The 23,111-nt window shown below is 45.5% G+C and overlaps 1 protein-coding gene across 1 annotated transcript; it reads right to left on the reverse strand.

Moving 5' to 3' along the window:
* Positions 1-9,463: 9,463 nt before the first annotated feature.
* On the reverse strand, positions 9,464-17,227 carry LOC109305492 (zinc finger protein 704-like). The gene is made up of 2 exons (XM_019528495.1): positions 16,953-17,227; positions 9,464-10,169 (listed from the first exon to the last, which is right to left on the reverse strand). The coding sequence occupies exons 1-2, from the start codon at positions 17,177-17,179 to the stop codon at positions 10,031-10,033; spliced, it is 366 nt and encodes a 121-aa protein (XP_019384040.1). The 5' UTR covers positions 17,180-17,227; the 3' UTR covers positions 9,464-10,030.
* Between the last annotated feature and the right edge of the window lie 5,884 nt (positions 17,228-23,111).

A 23,111-nucleotide genomic window follows, 5' to 3' on the forward strand; every position in this document is an offset into this window, starting at 1 on the left:
AATAGAAGATGAGAGAATAAATGCTAAATGAGAGATATTACATTTAATACCTAACTAAACTGCTAAAAAACACTTAGGATATAGATAGATGCAACCATTGCATCTGTTTCAAATAATATGTGATCCTATAATGTAACTATTATATCTGCATACTGTAAGTAATACAAGCATAACAAAACCATAACATTAACTCTGTTTTCATTTTGGGTTTACAGCAATATATTGTAGTTACAATTAGAAGCAAGCAGATACATCCTAACAACTAATGTGCATTCCCAAATGGCAGATCCCTGGCTCCATTTAAAATAGCTATAAGGTACTGAGAATAAGGGTAGAGCAGAACAGGAAGTAAAAGAAACTTTTACTTTACTCAATTTTATTTTTATACATATGAAAGATTCACAGATTCACAGAAACACAGATATGTTTGCTAAGTGACATGTATCTAGTACCATATAGAGCTAGAGACAGAAATTACATACAAACTAATATAAGTGACTGGCAACTGGTCTAAACCTGGAACAGAACAGAAGTTCAGTGTACATGGACCAGTTTCAAAATGGCCAAACCCAGTTTAAGATAAACCTGGATGGATGTAGAGTCAGATTTAATCTGTTTAGGTTAGACTGGTCTATCAAGCTTCTGTTCCAGATCCCACATTGAATCACCCTAGTTCAGGAGTGGGCAAAATATGGCCTATGAGCCAAATCCGGCCTGCCAAGATATTCTGTCCAGCCTGCAGTGGGGCCCTTGGCTCCACCCAGCCTAGGTGCAGGGGTAGTCTGGGCCCTGGCACGTGCAGTTGGTCCCACTACTCCCGAGTGTGCAGTGGTGCTAGAGCAGCATGGAGGCTGGACTCGCTTCCCAGAATCCCCTACAATGGCAGCTCCTTCTGGCTATCACTGCCAGACCGGCCCCACTGCCTGGGCAACCTAGTCTGTTCACCCTGCACTCACTGCTGGGGCACTCCATGCAGACTGGGTGGGACCCCCACAAGCAGGACACGTGGCAAGGTGGATGGGATGGGGCCACAGGCAAGAGGGCAGGCAGAGGCATCTGGGAGCAAGATGCATGGGCAGGGCAGGGATTGGGCCCAGGATCACAGGGCAGTGACAGCACAGGGCCAGAGCCCAGGAAAGAGCCACGATCTGCTCCCTGCACATCCCTGCAACAGGTGCCAGTGCTGTGGACAAAGACATGCAGGGAGTGAACTGCGGCTCTGCCCAGGGCCCTGGCCCCATGCTGTCACTACCCTGTGATTCTGATCCTAACCCCAGCCCCAGCCTGGCCCCCAGCCCCGCTCTGGAATGCCACTCCCTGCTCACCCATGGCCACATCCTCCTAGCCAAGTACTAGGGCCACTTAGGGAGTTTTAGTGAGCTGTTGAGGGCAGGGGGAAGGGGATGTGTGATGATCTGGTATGGAAGGGAAGGAGACAGTACTGACCCGCCCTGTGACTGTTCACTAAAATTCCCTAACTGGCCCTTCAGCCAAAATAATTGCCCACCTGTGCCTCAGTTCCCTGTCCTCTGGCATCCCAGCATGCCTTGGGACCCCCCACTAACCTCTCTCTCAGGGCAGTGGGCTAGTCTCTGTCTCCTTGTCTGCTCCAGTTGAGCCAAGCCAGCCCTGCTCCTGGGCTGTCCCAGACCTGAGGCAGCAAAGACTCCACTCGCCAGCCTGCGTCCTGGCTGCACCTGTCAGCCGTGGGGCAGTGGGAGGGTGGAGGTGGAGGTGGAGGCAGGGGAACAGAGACCCCTTGCCTCAGCCTCGGTGCCCAAGCTGGGGCACCTCTGAGTGTTTCCCTTGCCCCACCCTAGGCTCCCCCCCAAGCTGGGGTCTGCCCAGATGAGTTTCTCTCACCCAGTCACTGTCTCTGAGCCACAGGGGGAGAGGGGAAGGAGTCCCCCACACCTCAGGAGCGAGGTTCCCCCCTCCACCCTGGCCTGGGCTTCCACCACTTCTGGCCAGCTGCAGGGAACCCCCTGCCAAGGCTGATTCTCCCCTGCACACCCACCCTCCCCAGTACCCCAGATCCCTGCTCACTTTCCCCCCGAACCCTGATTGCGTGTGGCTGTCTGCACTTTCTGTACCAGGCAGCAGGCAGGGAAGGGTTAAACTGCCAGGATCTGCTCTTCTGGCCCAGAGAACAACAGCTGCAGCAGCAGCAGTAGCAGCAGGGGGCAGTGGAGAAACTAATTTTAAGGCTTCCCTGCCTGCTCCCTGCAACAGACAGCACAGGCAGCCACAGGTAATCAGGGGGAAAGTGAGTGGGGATTTGGGGTTCTGGAAAAGACTTAGGGGGCCAGTGGTTCCAGTCTGGGTAACAGGGGAGGGGGGACAGCCCCCACTTTGGCACCAGGATGGGGGACTACTTCCCCCCTCCCCCTGTGGGTCAGAGTGGCAGGGGGCAGAGCAAAGCAGCCAGCTCTGGCTGCATGGGGTGGGGAATCAGCTTTGGCATGGGTTTCCCTGCAGCTGGCCAAACCACAGGTTGGGGGGGAGCCGGAGGCAGGGCAAGGTAACCCTCCCCGCCCCTCCCCCAAGGCATGGAGTTCTCCCCATGTAGGCAGACCCCAGCTCAGCACTGAGACAGGGCTCCTTTCCCCATGGGGAGACAGCAGGGGGTTGGAGGAATGCTGGGCTGCCAATGAGGGATGTCCCACACTTGGTGGGTTTGACAATGGCCATCAGGCTGGGAGCCTGGGCCCCCCTGTGCCCTGCCCCTCCCCCCCCCATGCCTTACCTTCTAGCCTGGGCCAATGCAGGCTTCTGCTTGCCTTAGCCAACCAAAGACTGAACATGAATTACATTTGTTATCAGTCCAAACTATGCAGCTTAGAGAAACCTGTGAAGATTGGACTGATTCCTCCTCAGGCTTTTTGACTGTCTGTACTTAGCCTATATGATCTTTGTTTGGAGCATGATGTGGATGCCATCTGCTAACACAGAAAAAAATGGCAGTTATAAAAGTATATTCTTTGGCACATTCTGGTCAGGCAGGCCTAAGCAGTTAACTTGAAGAGCACGAAGTAGAAGCATCCTCAGACAATACAGAGAGGCACAGCCAAACAACCTCTGATGTAGGGGTATTGACTGGCTTGCTCCTGTGCTCTAGTGATCCCCAGTCAGTGCAGTGACCATGTGCGTGCTCTAGCACATAACAGGAACTGAACTTTAAGATAACAGAGGATGCATCTACACATGCAAATAAGCAGGACTAGATTTAATGTGCATTAAGTTATTATGCATTAAGCAATTTTTGGCATACGTCTACACATGCAGAGACTTGGAACTAAAGTTAGTCCCAACTCCCTCCAGTGTTGCCATGTGTCCCTGTGGCCACTGGGGGGAGCTCCAGCCTCTGGCCAGAAGGCTATCAGCACTTGGAAGCCATGTTGAAACCAGAGCCAGCACTAGGCAGCCGTCTTGGAAACTATGATCCCTGGCCAGTCCCTTTCCTGCCCAGGAACCACATGCCCAGGAGAGGGGCAGCACGCAACAGCTCCCTCCTTGCTCATCCTGCCTCCCTGCGCCAAGGCTGCACCTGCCCCACCCCTGCTAATGACAACCAGCGCCCCACACTACTGCTTTCCCTGCTACCATCAGCAGGCACCCCAGGCCCCAGGAGAGCCATGCATCTGCCAGCAGGGGCCAGGCCACCCCCCAAAGTCCTTGAAAATGTGAATCCTGAAGTCTCAAAAAACATAAACCCAGAGGAAAAAGAGAACCACCCCCCCCGCCAAGAAACTGTCTCATTTTGAGTCAAATCTCACAACTTTTGGGGGCAGGAAAGCCGATCCATAACCTGGCAACACTACATTTAGTAAATCTGAACAGCAGCTGCATTTATTAGGACTAGAAGAGGCATGCAGTGAGTCAGCTAGTAGTTCATCCCCCTGCCATGTTGCAGGATTGATGTAATTATTCCTAAACCATTCTTGCTAAAGAGACTCTCCAAAGGAGTTATATTCTTTGAAAAATGATGAGTTATCTAAGCTAAGGGCCTGAAAGTGATGAAGTATGAGCAAATATATAGCTACAATAATGGCATAAGGTTTCAGCAGCTACAGATAAACAGAAGAGAACTAGCAGAATATCAAATCCTTCTCCCTGCAAATGCATGATGAGGTTCTCCAACTGAGAATATCATATATTAAACTGATAGTACTCTTGATCTTAGCAAAACTCTCCAGGTGCCTCACCCTTAGAAAACATGTTAATGCTCTTATTGAAATGCATGGAGCATAACCAATCATGCCCAGCAGGTCTTACAGATGAACAATAAACTTTCTAATCAAAACTTTGCCCAGAGCTGTATTTCTAGAGACCAGGGGGTTAATGTCAGAGAAATCATTCTGAGAAAAAAATGCATAACCAACAGTGTTTCTGTCTTTTACGACCAAAATATACATTATGTTAGTAGTCACTGGGTGCGTCTACATGAGAAGCATACTCGCATTAGCTTAATAAGACTGCTCAGTAGTGTAGCGGTTCGAGCTAACAGACTACCAAGCAGTTTTATTAAGCTAATGCACAGTAAGCATCACAAAATAACCGTGCGCCAGCGTATTCAGTTAGTACTTTATTAAGCAAGTACCAAAGTAAATGTGCACTGTCTAAGGCACATTAATGAAAGTGTAGATGCACCTACTGTCATAGATTCACCCCAAGACAAAGTTACTTCTGGGGGTCCACTAAATGACATGCATGGATATTCTCCCAAATTAGACTTAATCTCTTAGTGTTTGGTCTCTAATTGCAGCTAGTGCAAAGCTATGTTCAATGTTATTATCCTCATATTTATATGTGTTATAATATTAGATATAAAGGTAATTTTGATGTATCTTTACACTGCAGCCAAATTATATCAGTAAGGCAGTGATCAACTTGAGCAGCCCTCAACTGTTCACACTTATAGTCAATGCCTGAGAATTAGCATTTGACTTGTGTTTAGTGGTCCTCCACAGACCTGCTCCGAGGCATTGGAAGCCTGGATCCCATCAGACAATGATAAATTTACAATTTAAAAGAAGGGCCAGAAGCTTGACTAGTCAAACTAGGGGAAGAGACAAAGTATAGTATTAAGAAATAGACAGGTCTAAAAACCTGGTAGTCTGGTAAACATGTACAGGGAGCTTGTGGCATAGGCTGAGGCCTCCTAGCACTGAAGGGGTAACATATATTAATAACCAGACTGGCAAAGTTACTTAAGCCTGCCTAGAAAGCATGGGGTTTTCTAGAGGTGTACAGATATATTGGTGGCATATTGGATCTGCACCAATAAAAGCAAAATTAACATTATTGGCCATTGGCTTTTTTTGGCCAATGCAGCTGATAATGTCACTGATATAAACCATGTGCATGAATGCAGTCATAGCATGCACATGGCCAGAAATGCAGCCCAGCAGCATGGAGAGCAGCGTCTGGCTGGTAAGTGTGTGTGTGTGGGAGGAAAGGGGCATGGCGGGAGCAGACTGAGGCCTGCACAGTGAGGGAGAGGCAGGGGCAGGGGCAAGGGCTTCCCAGCCCAGCCAAGGCAGTGAATGCGACCCTGGTGCCAGAAAAGGGATGGTGGCTCGTTCAGGGGATGCGGGGGGAGTGGGCAGCTCCCTGCCACTATGTGCACCCCCAAGGGAGGCATGGGGGGCATATGCCCCCCTGGACTTAAGTGCGTGGTCAGGGTGGGCTGCCTCATGCAGGCTTAGAGCCATGGGCTGTGTCAGCCGTTTCCTGGAAGGGACGGGGCAAGCTCAGCTGCACAGGGCAGGTGGTGGCAGCACTGGGAGGGGTGGCTACAGGGGGCTATGAGGAATTTTGGGGTGGTTCTAGACTCCTAAGCTTCCCTGCAGTGCCACCCCTGCTCAGGGTACTCTGCTGTCTTTCAAAGGCAGCAAAACAGAGTGCCCCAAGCAGGGGTGAGGCTGGGGGAGAGGTTAGCTAGAGCCATTCCAGCATTTCCCATTGCCCCCCCTTCCAGTGCCACCACCACCACCTGCCCCACATAACTGAATCCACCCTGCCCACTGGGAAGAGCCTCCACTAGGAAGAGGCTGGTGCAGCTCCTGGCCTCAAGCCTGCAGTGGGCAGCCCATACTCACCCTGCACACAAATCTGAGGGGGCACATGCACCTTACGCTTCCTTTGTGGGTGCTTACAGTAGTGGGGAGCTGTCCCCCTGGATAAGCTGTCCATAGCTCCACCTTATTCCCAGCCCACTGACTGGGCCGGTCAGTGCCTGCCTCTGTCCCTGCCCCTCTCCCTCCCTCCCTCACCGTGAGGGCCTTGATCTGCACCCCCTATGCCCCATCCTCACAACAGACTTAGCAGTAGGGGCTGCTCTCTGTACTGCCAGGCTGCACTCTTGTAAATCGGCTATTGGATCAGTATCAGCCTAATAATCAGCTATCAGTATCAGCAAAAAAACCAAACAAAGTAATCTTTCTTGGTACACCCCTAGTCTTGTCTTCAGTCTTCCTGGGTACAAGGGGCCCTGAGGTCCCCCCAGACAAGGAGGCTGGGAAAAGCAAGCTGCCAGGGAGATGCAGGAAACATGGTAGGAAGTTCATAAGCAGGGTCTGCATTTAGATCTATGAAGCTGTCTAGGGGCTGCATCCTTGAATTTAAGGTGCAGGGTAAGAACAGGTCAATGTTCTGGCATTTGCTTTTGTTTGTCACTTACATCTCTGTCTGCATCTCAACATATGGTTACTGATTTCTTATGCTTGCTCTGTTTTTTAAATAAATCCTTGTGTTTTTTGTCTCATTACTGATGGCTTGTAGAAAGCATGGAATCTAGGCAAGTGATATTCCAAGCTGTCTCTCTACTGGGGAGGGAGAGGGAAGGCTATAATTTCTTCCATAATCCAAAGTAGGAGACATTTATAGCTTCACTATAGCTGCAGGGTCCAGTATAAAGTCAGTGGAACTGAGGCTTGCTGGGATAGGGAGCTAGCCCACAGCAACCTTGGTCTGTTCCTTGATGCAAGTGGCAGTCAGTGAGGAGAAACTTGTGGTCTGGAGGTCTCCTGAGGAGGCATTTTGGCAATAACTTCCCAAATGTAAAGAAAGAATATCCCAGATATGCTGAAAGGATACAGAAAGAATGTGCAAAAAGGAAAAAGAAATCTGTGAGATACTTTACGTTGTTCATTGCCAATTAGGTAACAATTTGAATTGGGACAGCAGACTGGCTGATAAATATAACCAATCATTAAGTATAGATATATTGATACAAAAGGGAATCCTGTTTAAAAAGATAAACATCTTAAAAAGAGCAGAAATTATGTAACAAATCATTAAAATAATCAATTATTATTGAATTTGACAGGACATAATTTTAACAGGACAGTAACAAAAATTAAAGAATGAGATGCACCAGGAAACTATTATAGTGCTAAAATAAAAAGAGCTATTCCCAGACTATAAAAAATGTTCTATCATATCATAGGGGTAGTTTTTACTATTCTTTTCAAAAACATATGCCAGCAGTCGGCAATGTTCTAGGGCAGAGTGCCAAAAACACCTGCAATCTTGACTTGTAAGACTTTGGTGGGCCAGAGGAGGACGGTGGAGGAGCCCTGAGAGACCCACTCCTTGTTGTGGCAGCACAGCCCTGGCCTTCCCTGCTCTCTGCCCCAAGGTACACATGCTAAGCAAATTGTCTTCATATGCCACACACAGGCACCCGCAGAGGTTGCCTACCCCTGCTCTATACCAGCTTTGTGTTTGGCAGCTGCAAGGTTGTTGTACATGGGGGATTTTTTTTTTGGTGGAGGAGGAGAGAGAGGAGAAGGAGGGAGAGAGGGACTGTATAGATCAGTTAATGTTTTAGGAAACAAATGAAAACATAGGAATACCATAAAACTACCCAGCTTTCAGCAGGGCAGGAAATGGTGCCAAGTCTTTGGATGTTCCGCATTGTTCTCCTCTGGATCTTTACAAACTATGTGATATAAAACTACACATCTGTAATGTAAAGCTTCCAACTACAACTAGCTAAAAACTTTTGTCTGGGCTTTAACTTTCAGACGACTACCACATCAACTTCTGACAAGTATAGAAAATATCCTTCTTTGAGAGGGGGTTTGGGTTTTGGGGTGGGGTCTTTTTTCCTTAAAAGAAAAGAATTCACAAACCTGCTGACACATTTACCACGCCTTTTGCGCCCCCCCGCCTCCAAAATCATGACACCTTATTCCTGCCCCATCCAAAAAACCTCCCTTGTCAGTTGTTATCCCTCCTATGGCACATTTTGGATTGTTTTTCATTTGTTGCTTTGTGGCATATGAAAGGGGCCCGAGTGGATATCCTTGTGGGCCCTTTGGAGAAACTCTAGCCTGAAAACATAGTAGACTGGACTCAGTAGCTAAAGAGGCCCTCCCTGGTCTATGCTTCCAAAATAGCATGCACTAACTTTCTCTCTCCCAACCACAATCTGGCTTCACAAAGTCTCTCTTTTTGGAGGACACTTTACTTCACAAGTCCAGGATGAATCAAATGCCTATGACACCACCTTTCCCCAATAAACACTCTCACAACTGTGGTGCAGAAGGACCTGGTTCTCAAGGCTCTGTCTTGTCTGTGCTGGATGAATTTTTGGGGATTCTCTAATTACTAAATGGTGGAAGGATATATATTAGGTAAGGTCAGCAGGCTCTGCATCCCCAATCTCTGTCTTTCAAAAAACTTCTCTAGCTTTGGACCTTTTTGCCGAGCTCTACAAAAGTAACTGCGCAGAATGCAAGTGGTACCTGTCCCGCACACAATCCCTCAAACCTCACTATCATTCCCTGCCCGTCTTTTTCAGATAGCGGGCCTGTAGGACTTAAAGCCCATTGAGTTTTGCTCAGTGCTTTTTGATGACTTACAGCTCAAATGTGAGAGTTCTAATATTTCCTACCCTTTTGCTGTTGAGTAACCTAATTTAATGGGACAACTGCAAATTACAAGCAAGTTGTCAGATCTTTAGGTCACTATTAAACACAGAGCTCCCCACCCTCTGATAATTTTTAATCCCCACATGCTCAAGAAGTAATCCTCAGCTGATGACCGATTGACCACTTTTCTCTTAAAATGCAAAGAACCCCCCTTCTCCCCATGTGAGTTAACCTTAATTTATGTAAGCTTTTAAAATAAGACACGATTTGCAGCTCAGGTCGTTTTCAGTTAAGATAACAAAATACATTATATCATATTCTTAAAAGGAAGGCTGTAATTTTTATGTGGACCCTTATATTTGTTTTTCACAAAAAAATCTAAGATCAACAAAGATTACTTGATTTTCAATTAATTTAATCACATTTGCAACACAAACACTGCAGCACAGCGCTAATAAACAGAAAACTGGAAAGAGGAAGTCTATAGTCATTGTTCACATTGAGTAAAATGCAAAAAAGCACATAATCTGCATTAATGCTGAAATGTAAATTACACTGTGAAATTTTTTCACGTGTAATAATCTAATGGTTCTTGGGTTTAATGTTAATTATGTATTTAAACAGCTACCAGGAGTTACTTTCAGAGCAAATCCAATGACTGGGGAATGCATGTGTGACAAGAAGACATGGGTTTAAAACCCTGCTCCAAATCAGGCAGAATAAGAACATGAATTCTGGTCTTTCACTTTTCAGGTGAATGCCCTGAACACTGGACTATTTGCTATTCTGGGATCTCCATCTGTTGTTCTCAGTATTTCCCCCAAATACTGACCACTTCATTCTCCACTGAAACAAACATAAATTTTAAAACCTCAATATTTCTCAAAAGAGAATTCTTGTTTTCCAGCCAGCTCATTACTAAACCAAAATGTAAATACTCTGTAGTGCCATCTAGTGGAACTAAAAACATGCTTCAAAACTATGTGTTTAGTTTTTTTCTACATTTCTAAAAATTCATAATTCCAAACAGATATTCCAAAACACTATAAGTAATAAGGTGTCTGTACATTTGACAAGAAACACTTATAAATGCTAGCATTTTCTGAATGTTTTCACTATTATGGTTACAATTCTTCCTAAGGCTTTCATTCCTATTCACGTATATCTGTATAGACAGATACATGATGAGGAAAGATACTGGGTTGTAGTTTTTGGAAGTTGCAGTTTTTGGTAGTTTTGAGTGTGTTTTTTAATAATAAAACATTCAGCCTTTTAGTCCTGAAGATGTTTCTGTTAAAAGATGACCATGAAGACATTAGCATGCCATTTCTAACAATGGATTCTTTACTATTACTATTGTATCTCAAAGGGCGTGTCTACACATGCATTTACGCCGGCTTAAATTTACTGAGCAGTAAGCGGGAATAGGCCGGCATCTACACATGGAGGCATTAAAGTGCATTAACACTGTGTGTGGTCTGACTTGGGACTCAAATTAGTCCCAAGTCACTCCACACATAGTATTACTGCACAGTAAGACGTCTACATATGCTTTACAGTGCAGTAACTAATTGGGTGTAAATTTATGCTTGAGTCAGCATAAGTCACCATATTTACTGCGTGCACATGTAGATGTGTGCCTCTACTGCACAGTAATTTAGGTTATTGCATAGTAAATGTGCACATGTAGATGTGCCCAAAATCTCTCATCTTTTGTACCTCATTGCTTGTCCCGTGTACCACTGTACAGTTTCATTTCATTGTTTATTTTGTGCCAGAAACAAAGGGATCACTACTACAATTATAAAACAAACAAACTGCTTTTATGGAGCATTTTTCTTCCAAGTTAAGATCGTCTCAAGTCCTCATAGACAGGGGTATGAAAGTTTTTGTTTATTTTTCTAATTTGTACACTCAGTTCATCTTGAATTAAGCAAATAGTGCCTTATATAAGCAAAAAAGGGACTAAACAGATTACTACAATCCTAATCCATTTTCTTAACATGTGTACCATCCTTAGAACAAACAAGTATTTAATTTGTCAGCAACCTGCCCATAGTAGATTACTGAGCAGAAAGTTTTAAACCAGTCATAGGTAGCAGACACAGGACTCATCAAATTTAGGCAGTCCTTGGAAACTGTTCCATTCCCTTACTTGCATACAATGCAAAGGAAACAGTGGAAAGGCCCTGGTAAAAAGACAGACTTCAGAGCTCTCAAAAGTGTAGAAATATTAGTCACACTGGCTTTGGAGTCCAAACTCCCAGACCATTTCATGGGGAGGAAAAGAAACGAGATCTCCTCCTGAAACACAACCTCACAGAGTTTCCTAAGTATTATGGAGGAGTAGGCCCACAGGCCCAAAGTGCAGAAGATAATCAGACCCCATATACCATTACAACTTACCTCAAAACTGCAAAAGGTACTAACTTTCACCACCAGGATACTCATAAAACACAGTATAATAAGCATAATGATCATTTACTTGCTTACACCATGAAATGTATCAGCAATAAAATTATTTTACAAGACAACCTATGGAAATGAGAACACTTTTCAAGGCTATACACTTTTCAAAATGAATCATTTTATCCTCTGCCCATAGATGCAAAACCTCACTTGAGCTCAACTCACTCCTAAAACAAATGTAATTCCAATAGTCATTAATTTTACTGAAGTACTTGTAAATTCATTTATACTAAAATTCATTCTCTTCTCCCTCTTCTTGGGGAAAGCCCATCCCTTGGAAGAAGGATGCTTTTGCAGAGAAGGAGGTACACTTGGTTGGCATACGAGAGAGTTCTATTCCTTGGGAGCTAGGGACAGAAGTTACACACACCAGGTTAAGTGATCAAAAACTGGTTTAAACCTGTAACAGAACATATGAGTTCAGCACACATAAAACAGTTTCAAAATGGCTGAAATTGGTTTGAGATGAACCTGGTTGAATATAGTATCAGACTGAACTGACTGAGATCAAACTGGTTTATGGAACTTCTGTCCCAGACCACATCCTGGTTTAAGTTAAACCAGAGTCCCCCAGCATCCCAGCATACTCTGCAGCCCTGGGTGGGGCTATACTGGCCCCACTCCCTGCTCCCTAGCCAGAGCAGGGGCAGGCAGGGGTGAGGGAGTCTGCAGAAGCCACCCACCCCTAAGGTGAAGAATGCAGGAAGAGGTTTATTCCCCGCTCCCTCCCCTGTACCACTAGCACAGACTTGCCAGGCATTCTTCCACTCGCTGCTCCACTGGTGGAGGTGTGGCCAGCCCCAACAGTAGCCTCAAGTGAACCGGCCAGGGAGGAATTGAACTGACATGGACCTGAGCTGGGGTCTATCTGGTGCTCCCCACTTGCTGCTCCAGAAGCCAGAGGCCGGCCGGCATGGCCCTCTGAGGTAAAGGGTGCAGAGAAGGGGTTTATTCCCCGCTCTACCTCCTCTGTCCCCAGGGGGACCACAGCTGGGGTTTACCTGCCCCGACTACCACCACTAATCACATCCTATACAGGGCAAGTGGTGGAATAAGCTCCCTCCCTACCCCCTCCACCAAATGCCTGAGGGAGGAGGGAAATAACCCCTTTCCTGCCCCCTCACCTAAGTGGGCCTGCCAGACAGCCTCTGTCCATGCCCCTGCCCCTGCCCCTGGAGCAGTGAGGGGGCAGGGACCATGATGCAGAAAGCAGATGGAGCAGCGAGGGAGGAGCGCCAGAAGGACCCTGGCTCAAGCCCGCACTGGTGGGACAGGAAGGGGGTAATTAAACCTCCTCCCTGGCCAGTTAACTTGAGGCTACTGCCGGGGCTGGCCATGCCTCCCCCTTCTCCCAACCCCGCACAGCTTTCCTGCAGCCGAGGACTACTCTAGCACCTGCCAGCTCCTGGCCTAAGCCACTGCAGACATGTGCTTGGATTTCCTGAGTGAAAAGGGAATGTCTATTCAGTTGCAAATCAGTTCAATCTAGCAAGTTAGACTAACCTACAAAGACTGAAACAATTTAGACTCCAGATTTTTGAATGTCTGTCCCTAGCCCTTCTACAACTAAGTGACCTATCACCTGGTCAAGGGAGAAGAGATTGATGTCATATATCTTGACTTCAAAAAAGCCTTTGATCTGGTATCCCGTGATCTCCTCTTGGCGAAACTGGACAATTGGGGCCTTGGGTCCACCACAATCCACTGCTGGGAAATTGGCTCCATGGTTGGACCCAGAGGGTGGTAATTGATGTAAGTCAATCAGCATGGTGCCCCTGTGACCAGTGGGGTCCCCCAAGGCTCTGTCCTTGGACCCATATTGTTCAACATCTTCATTAATAATGGGGACATTGGAGTCAGAAGCGGACTGGCCAAGTTCGCCAATGACACCAAACTCTGGGGCAAAGCATCCACACCTGAAGACAGGAGGGCAATCCAGGCTGACCTGGACAGGCTCACCAAATGGGCGGACAAGAACCTGATGGTGTTTAACACTGAAAAATGCAAAGTTCTCCACGTTGGCAGGAAAAACCTGCAGCATCCTTATAGGCTCAGCAGTGCTACACTGGGTAGCACTATGGAAGAAAGAGACTTGGGAGTCATCATTGACCACAAGATGAACATGAGCTTGCAATGTGATGCTGCAGCCAGTAAAGTGAGCAAAATGTTGGCTTGCATCCACAGATGCTTCTCAAGAAAATCCCAGGACGTCATTCTCCCCCTGTACTCAGATTTGGTGAGGCCACAGCTGGAGTACTGCATCCAGTTTTGGGCCCCACAATGTGGAGAAGCTTGAGAGAGCCCAGAGAAGAGCCACACACATGATCAGAGGTCAGGAAACCAGACCTTATGATGACAGGCTGAGAGCCATGGGGCTCTTTAGCCTGGAAAAGCGTAGGCTCAGGGGTGATCTGATGGCCACTATAAGTTTATCGGGGTGACCATCAGGATCTGGGGGAACGTTTGTTCACCAGAGAGCCTCAAGTGATGACGAGGTCAAAGGGTTATAAACTACTGCAAGACCATTTCAGGCTGGACATAAGGAAGAATTTCTTTACTGTTCTGAGCCCCCAAGGTCTGGAATAGCCTGCCATCGGAGGTGGTTCAAGCACCTACATTGAACACCTTCAAGAAAAAATTGGATGCTTATCTTGCTGGGATCCTATGACCCCAGCTGACTTCCTGCTCTTTGAGCAGGGGGCTGGACTCGATGATCTTCCGAGGTCCCTTCCAGCCCTAATGTCTATGAAATCTATGAAATCTAGCCATAGACACGGACTTCCTGCAAAGGCACTTACATTCTGAGCCTCAGTTTTTTCATCTGCAAAAAGAGTAGGCTATTTCTGCTGGGTACTGTTTGTTTTACTCTAATCTGTGCAGAGTTAACCTTGAATTAAGTAGACAGTGAACACTAAAAGTACATCTCCTAAGATATTAATTTAAAAAATTGAAAGGTGAACCTGAAACAAAATCTCTAATCTGAACCTTCCACAACTTCAGGGGCTTCCACAACCCATGTCAGAGCAAAATTAGCAGTACTAATGCCTTCATATTCAGAAGTACCGATGATCCGTTTTCAGCTCTGCAGCTCAACCCACCATATTTTTTAGCACTTCTAGATCCTTAAAATGGGTCAAAGACAGCACTTGTTCGCTTGTTTAGTTTCCCTTCTTACATGCTAGAAAGCATTCCACTGAATATTACAAGTGGATGATTTTGCCATGCATATATTTCACAAAGCTTTTGCTGAAAACCTGATGGCCACAAATATCAAATAAAAATGATAAATAAAACAAAATAAACTAAAGAAAATGTCAAACACCTGACAGGTTACCCAAGAACACAAAACAGTCATCTTACTGCAGCCAGCCAGCATAGAATTCTTACCTCCAGCTGTTATTCCATTAAACTTCAAAAAATATACAAATGAATCTTCTGTAACGTCATTCATGAGCAATTTAACCAGAAGTGTGGCTGCTTAATAAGAACACTAAGATTGCCAGCACTTATGTGCATGTAAAAATCATGAGGTAAGGGCAGGTGTAGCAAAATTTACAATTCATTTTTATTCCCCTTGCTTACTTTTGTGAGCACACTCACTCTCGCATGTGGCCCATTCAGTGGGCTATATTAGGGAATAATGGAGAATATTGCTCTACATGCTCTCTTGAATATCCACTGTACTGCAGTGGTGCTGCATGATGGTGGGGGACAACAGGAGTGAAGATAATGGGAAAGGGGGTGAAATGATCCTCATTTATTTCTCAGGCAACACATTTAGTAGTCTGGACAACAAGGCTAGAGACAGACATCACACATAAATCAGTTTAAGTGATCAGAAACTGGTTTACATCTGTAACAGAACAGATGTTCAGTGAACATGAACCAGTTTGAAAGTGGCTGAAACTGGTTTGAGATAAACCTGGTTGAATGTAGTATCAGACTTAACTGATTTGGATCAAACTGGTTTATGCAATCTGTCCTAGACCCCTTGCTGATTTAAGTTAAATCAGTCCCCCAGCATTCTGGCATGCTCTGTGGGCTGGGCAGGGCTCCCTGCTCCACAGCAGGGCTGGCCCCTCTGCTCCCTGGCTGAGATTTGCAGGCACAGCAGGGTCTGCTGGTTTCCTTGTGCCTTATCCCCACTTGCTACTCAAACAGGAAATCCCACCCCCCCCATCTCCCACAGCATGGACCCCAGCCCCAGCAACCTGTAAGCTAACTAATGCTGAGAGGTGTCTGTGTGTGTTTCTCTCTCTAATTTCACCGGGACATGCACACAGACAGAACAGGGCTTTTGGAGCTAATCAGAAGATCAGCTGGTAAACTGTTTAAGAAGTTGAACTAATAGAGAGAGGCCATTGTTTTGCTAATCAGGTGATAAAGACTCTTACCAGCTTTTGGCTGGCTTGCTTGTCTGTCAGTTTGCTGTAGGCAGTATGACAAAGCATGGAGGCAGATTGAAAAGCTCTGTACCATCAACAGATGCATGCACTGCACACATCCCTTGCCTCAGAGTGCTAGCCCAGGGCTGAGGGCTGACAACACTCCCACCCCTTGAACAGCCAGCAGGAAAAAGCCTGGAACCATGCAGGCAGACCTCCCTAATGAGAGAGTCCTGCCAAAGCCTGGTCACGCCCCCCTCAGCTCAGTGCCCTGCAGAAGAGAAGGGAGAGCTACTCTAGCACCCCCTGGCTTCTAGTCTGAGCTACTGCAGGCATGTGCCTGAATCTCCTCAGTCCAGAGAGAATGCCTGTCCAGTTTCCAACCAGTTCAGCCTAGTCAGGATAGACTAACCTGCAAAGATTGAATCAGTTCAGGCGAAGGCTTTTTGAATGTCTGTCCCTAGCCCAAAGGGAAATAGTATTCTACTGGAAATGGTGAAATTGCTTTCCAGAGTCCTCAGCCTCCACATCATATTAAGGGCTAGAAGTAAAACCTAAAATAATCTCTAATCTCCATGAATCTCGACACAGCTATGTTCAACTCCCTTGATACCCATGATACCGGCATTTCTCTCTCCCCTTTATTCACAGTGGCTGCATCTACATAAGCAGCAGACTGCACAATTGTGGCTGTGCAGTCATTTAGTACTTGCATCACCAAGTACTCAATGACTGTGCTGTAACTGGTGTTACTAAACAGTAGCAACCCTGCATTTTTTTCAGATGCTACTGCGCAGTAGCTTGTTCCTACTGCGCAGTAGTGTCATGTCACAGCTAGTACCCACCAATGTAAATGTGCAATAGCAATAAGCTACTGCACAGTAGCATCTCGTGTAGATGCACTCTGTTACTCCACGCTGTTTTGTTTTTAGTCATCACTTACACAGTTCAGTGGACTCAACACATAGTACATAGTACATGAAATAACAGAAGGAGCAGAAGTAACATAGACTTTTACATTCCAAATGCTTTCAGTTTCCATTACTGGCAATTTCAGTTCTTTACATAGACCTGTCAGCAGAACACATGCCGTGCTTTAGATTGGACCACTGAAGAACGAATCTTAGTCTTATCAGGTCAAGAATACCAGTTATCAAATCTGCCATCTCTCCTCCATTAAAATATAACCCAAAATGTGCTTTTAAAAGTCTTTTCTTACCTTGCTGGAGGCACATCAATATTTGAAGAAACAACCTTACGTTTCTGTTCAAGAAGACAGACAGAACGGGTGTTTTCTTTTTCATGCTCGTGAACTCTGTTTGTTTTTTTGGTGTCTGCTGTTGTTATATCTTCCTCCTTCATAGCCAACAGGAGAAAATGTTGGTCTGGCAATTTTTGACTGATGTCACTTTTTACATCCTCTTGCTGAAATGTAGTGAAGGGCATTTCACGCTTAATGTTGGCTGCCTGCAAATTAAAAGCAATAACTAAATGTCTAATAATCCTAAGAAATGACAGAGAGAGAAAGCTCTCACTTCTATTTAGCATCTATGAACTAGAACCCACCATTTCTTTGCTTTTTGCAAACTCTAAAACCACTATTAGTTTTTTTCATCAACCCACATATCAAAACTGAAGATAGGCCAGAACAGTTATTCTGGGAAACTAGTCCTGACTGCCCGATAAAGTAAAAAGCTTTGGATAACTTACCATTCTTAAACCCAAAATTAATCAAATCAAACTGCTTTGAAATTACACAACATACAATATAAAACACACAAACATATCTCTATTGCACAAGATTTATTCACATACATGCAAAAATGAAACATCTAGCAATGTTCATTCAGAAAGAAGATGAAAAAGTCACAGTGTGGGATGTATGTGTCCATATGCTGCAATGGAAACAGGGGGCTTGTTTTGGTTTATAAACTGAAATTTTACACATTATTTCAGTTCTCATTGATCACTAAAGTTAGGGATCCAGGGGATCTTATTCTTGGAATGAGCAGCATTTGACACAAAATATCTGACCCCATTAACATTACTGCAAGGGCTTTACTCGACAGTGCAAACTCATACTACATAGAACTTACCTTACCAAAATATGCTGATTGAAAAACACCAGTCCTTTCCCAGACGATCTACCATGTTACCCCTCCAAAACAAAACCCTCCCAGTCAAACAAATTTTAGCAGAATGGAAAGATGTTATTCTTCCTCAAACTTCCCTATTTATGTCATTTAAATGTCAGCAGGTATAAGAATGTTATTTTCAGTTCAGAGGAAAAATAATTATGCCATGATAAGTTTGTTTTGCTATGAAAAATACACATCACTACAGGTGCACAAATATTAAAGATAATTGATTTAATACGCAGCTCATTCTAATGTTTCCATGGAAAGAGTTTTGGCAGTTGCTTCAAGAGCAAAACTGGAACGGTTACTTTAAAAATGTAAATAGTAGAAAGCATTACTCATTTTGGATTTCTTGACACACAGCCAGATGACGTGTTACCAAAAAAATCTGCCTCACCACTGTCTTGGAAAGCAAAGCACTTTACATGTAAACAACTGGAACTAAGACGGAAGCTACAGACAGTATAAATTTGGTTGTGATAATGATGACCATGTTTGAAAATTTCCTAAGAATAGACAGTAAGTCCCTACTTAAGAGCCTGATCCTGAGAAGTTCAGAGTGACTTGTCACTGTCACAGCTACCTGTAGGACCAAAATTTGTATATTACCCACACACATGTACCCACACACAATTACTTTAAATTCAAAGTCAAGCATTCAAAACTAGGGAGTATCAGTATTAAGGATGTATGCCCAACCCGACCTGGTTCAGTACATGGGGGTAAATGAAAGCTCCTCTATGCGAGCAGGTAAAGGCAGAATGGGATCTAATGCATGATCCACACAAACACACCTCCCACCATGCCACACATATATGGCAAGAGGTGCAACTTTGGGACAGCATGTTAGATCCCTTCATGTCTTAGTGGTGCAGGGGGAGCCCAGGATCATGTGCATCAGTTCCCATGCCTGCATGCCCCACTGCCAATGCTGGCTGTAGGGCTTGCAGGAGGGCTGCAGAGAGAATGCTGCCACTGCTGGAGCCACACAAGGTGTGGGGCTTGCAGAGCGGGCAGTGGGAAGAAAACTGCTGCCAATGCACATTTTGTGAGGTACATTCTCCCCGCTGCCCCTGTTATAACCATGCAGCCAATGAGGCTGCCCCTGCTATAATCCCCACAGCTGACAAGGCTCACAGTAGCCAGCTGTGTTCTCCCCACAGGACAAGGCTCGCAGCAGGGGTACTACTAGACTTGTCAGTTGGCAACAGGTGGTGCAGCCTTATGGCTGAGCTGCTAAGTTGATGAGGCACCCAGCCACAGGGGAACACTTGGACATGCGTTCAATTAGGCTAGGCAGACATTCAAAAAGCCTGAGCCTGAATTGACTGAATCTTTGCAGGTTAGTCTAACCTGGCCAGGCTAAATCAGTTTTGTAACCAGACAGACATCCCAGAAATGCAGGCACATGCCTGCAGTGGCTCACGCTATAAGCCGGCGGGTACTAGAGCAGACCTCCCTTTCCTTACACAGGACTGAACTGAGGAGGGCGTGGCCAGGACCCAGCAAGATGCTGTGATTAGGGTGGGTTTCCCAGCTCCTGAACAGCCCAGCAGAGAATGTTTATCACTCTTAACTCAGTGTTTATCACCCCATTAAGAAAACAGAGGGACATTACCAGCTACCTGTTGATTCTGCCATTGTTCTGTGTGCCACAGCTCTGCAGGTAGCCAGCATGTGGTCTGCTAACTAATGCTGAGGTGTCTATGAGGGATGGTGAATGCCTGCTTAGCAGAGACGGAGGAGGGGGTGCATAAGCCAGGCAGATGCCTGCAGATACTGCCAAGCTGCAGGCAGAGAACAAAGGCGAGGGGCCAGCCCTCCTGGGGAGCACAGAGCCCCACCCAACCCAGAAACCATGCCTGGATGCTGGGGAGTCTGGTTTAATTTAAATCAGCAAGCAGTCTGGGATAGACATTGCATAAACTGATTTGAGCCAAATCAATAAGTCTGATACTACATTCAACCAGGTTTACCTCAAACCAGTTTCAGCCAGTCTCAAACTGGTTTATATGCACTGAGCATCTGTTCTGTTACAGGTTTAAACCAGGATCTGATCACTTAAACAGGTGTATATATAATGTTTGTCCCTAGCCTTAATGGCATGATTTGAACAACCTACAAAGTTACTACACATTTTTGTGGAATAACTATGGAGCTTATTGCTTGTTTTATCAAACCAGTAATTGGTTGGACATGTAGCTGGGTCACAACTTAAGACATGATTAACTGGTTCATAGAGGGGGTCACAATCATTCCGTCACCTTGTTTCCTCTCATTGTTGAATGTCTTAGTTAACACAATAAATTGGAGTAATATTGTAGCCATAATGGTCCAGTAAATATATGCAATACAAGGAATTTTTTGGTGGTATCTTTCACTGGACGAACTGTATCAGAAGCATAGTAGAGTAGCTCCATGCCCTGGGCAGTAGCTGTGCACAAGGCAGCACTGGCTGTGAAGGGCCAATGGCAGTGGCAGATATTTTTGCAACCTTCTTTCCTCTACCTCTCCTATCCCCTCCCTCAAGTTGGAGCCTGGGTCCACTGCACCAGTCATGCCCCTACTCCCTATAGTTTTGCTACTGAACTGTATAGTTAGTTGGGAGAGATGCTGCAAGCTACTGGACACATAATGCCCTTCTTCCAGTCTAGGAAACAAGCAGACACAACTTGAGCTAAATAACAGTTAGAACAATAGCCTGTGTTTTATTCCCTATGTAAATGAAAAGTCTGTTTAAAAGAATAGAGGAGGCCTGTAAAGTAGAAGGAAAGTGATGGCTATCAGGAAAATACAACAAAACAAGAGAAGTACAGCAGAAGAGATAACATAATTAGTAGAAGAGGCCATTCAAGAAGGAAAGGGGTTGCTGTTACCTGTGGAGAGCAAGGAAAATTATTACTGCACATTAGTCACACCTTGCTCTGAAGCAACTTCCACATTTTTCCAGCTTGGGTCGAGCATGGGGTTTCTGAGAGTATAGGAGAATCATTCTTACTGAGGTGCCTATACCAGCCTAAACCAGCATTTTTGTTCAGATGAGACTAGTGTTCACAGTTAGAATGACAGGAAAAATCTTGCTCAGCCTCCAGCTCAGCAGTTTAAAAAACCTTACAGAAATTTATTATATACATCAAAAACATTTTTACTGAGAAACTGCAAACTAAAGATTCACAGGCTTATGACTCACCCAATTTGGGTCTGAACCTCATTGCAAAACCATATCCTTGAAACAAAGGCCACTTCCCTGCCAAATTTCAGCCTTTTCCAAAGCAAGGAGTAGAACTCTAGTTCACCCTAAGGCAGATACCCTGCATGCAAAATATCAGGCCAAATATTTAAAGTTTTTCAAAGTTCTAAACAATAACAAATAAATATAATGGGAAGTATCAAGCAAACTTAATCACCCCACCTATATTTACACACAAACACATTTTCCTTAGAAATTTTCAGTTTATTTTCTTTTTCTTTACCATAATTATTTATTCAGTGTGATTACTTTTCACAAGTTTTAAACTAAAATAACAGTTATGAGAAAAATAAATGCCAACAATCATGTAGGGCTTCATTTTAGCATCCAGGTATGTGAAAAATTGGACTCCTGATTGTAAAGATGATTTTGAAAATATACACAAAGTATGAACTGATGCAGCACTGTCTTATAGTAGTTTCATAGTAGCTAGGGTCAGGAGGGACCTGAACAGATCATCTAGCCTGACCCCCTGCCACAGGCAGGAATGAATGCTGGGTTCACAAGACCCCAGACAGGTGATCATCCAACCTCCTCTTGAATTTGTCCAAAGTAGAGGTGAGGACCACTTCCCTGGGAAGTTTGTTCCAGACTTTGGCCACCCTAACTGTAAAATATTGCCTTCTGATCTCTAACCTAAGCCTATTCTCCATCAGCTTATTACCATTGTTCCTCGTCACCCCAGGTGGTGCTGGGGAGAAAAGGGCTCTACCTATTTGCTGTTGATCTCCCCTGAAGAGTTTGTAGGCAGCCACCAGGTCCCCCCTCAGCTTCCTCTTGCTGAGGCTGAACAGGTTCAGATCCCTCAGTCTCTCCTCATAGGGCCTGTCCTGCAGCCCTCTCACCAAGCAGGCGGCCCTCCTCTGAACCCTCTCCAGGCTGGCCACATTCTTTTTAAAGTGCTGCGCCCAGTACTGGATGCGGTACTCCAACTGCGGCCCGACCAAAGTCAAATAGAGGGGAAGTATCAGCTTGAGATGCATCTTTGGATCTGGCATTGGCGCTCATTTTCATCTTGGAGTCAATAATGGCTCCAAGATCCCTTTCTGCCTCTGTGCTTTCAAGAGGGAAACTCCCCAGCCTGTATGTATGCTGTGGATTCCTTCTCCCAAGGTGCAGCGCCCTGTTTTTGTCTATGTTGAACCCCATCCTAGTCTCATGTGTGTACTTTTGTAGTCTGTCTAAATCTATTTGCAGCCCCTCTCTCCCTTCAAGTGTGTCCACCTGCCCCACATCTTAGTGTCATCAGCAAACTTGGACAGCGTGCTTTCCAACCCCTCATCCAAGTCGCTGATGAAGATGTTAAACAGTGAAGGCCCGAGGACCGAGCCCTGGGGTACCCCACTGCTCACATCTCGCCAGGCTGAGTACAACCCATCCACCACTACTTTCTGGGTGCGCCCCATCAGCCAATTTATTACCCAGCCAACTGTGTTGGCATCAATGCCACAGTTGCTTAATTTATTGATGAGGATGGGGTGAGAGACAGTGTCAAAGGCCTTCTTAAAGTCTAGAAAGACTACGTCCACGGTGACACCATCATCCAAGGATTTAGTTATTTGGTCATAAAAGGCAATCAGATTGGTCAGGCAGGACCTGCCTTTGATGAACCCATGCTGATTGCCCCTGAGCATGATCTCCCCTGCTGGCCCCCCACAGATGTACTCCTTGATGATTCTCTCCAAGATCTTCCTGAGCACCAAGGTGAGGCTTACAGGCCTATAGTTACTTGGGTCCTCCTTCCTCCTTTTCTTGAAAATTGGAACCACATTAGCCAGTTTTCAATCCCCTGGCACCTGGCCAGATGATCACGAATGCTCATATAGTCAGGTCATAGAATCATAGACTCAATGAGTCGGAAGGGACCTAGACAGATCATCTAGTCTGACCCCCTGCCATGGGCAGGAAGAAGCACTGGGGGTAGCAGGGGTCATAAGACCCCAACCAGGTGCCTATCCAGTCTCTTCTTGAAGATTTCCAGGGAAGGTGA

This window comes from Crocodylus porosus, unplaced genomic scaffold (genome assembly GCF_001723895.1).
Source record: "Crocodylus porosus isolate Cpor-Errol unplaced genomic scaffold, CroPor_comp1, whole genome shotgun sequence".
Taxonomy (NCBI): Eukaryota; Metazoa; Chordata; order Crocodylia; family Crocodylidae; genus Crocodylus; species Crocodylus porosus.

Excerpts from the sequence above, each read along its gene's own strand:
- LOC109305492 (XM_019528495.1), bottom strand. The coding sequence starts at position 17,179 with ATGCCCTTCACTACATTTCAGCAAGAGGATGTAAAAAGTGACATCAGT. Across the intron at positions 10,170-16,952 it reads ATTGATGTGCCTCCAGCAAG|AAACATCTTCAGGACTAAAA; the intron begins GTAAGAAAAGAC and ends ATCTTTTAACAG.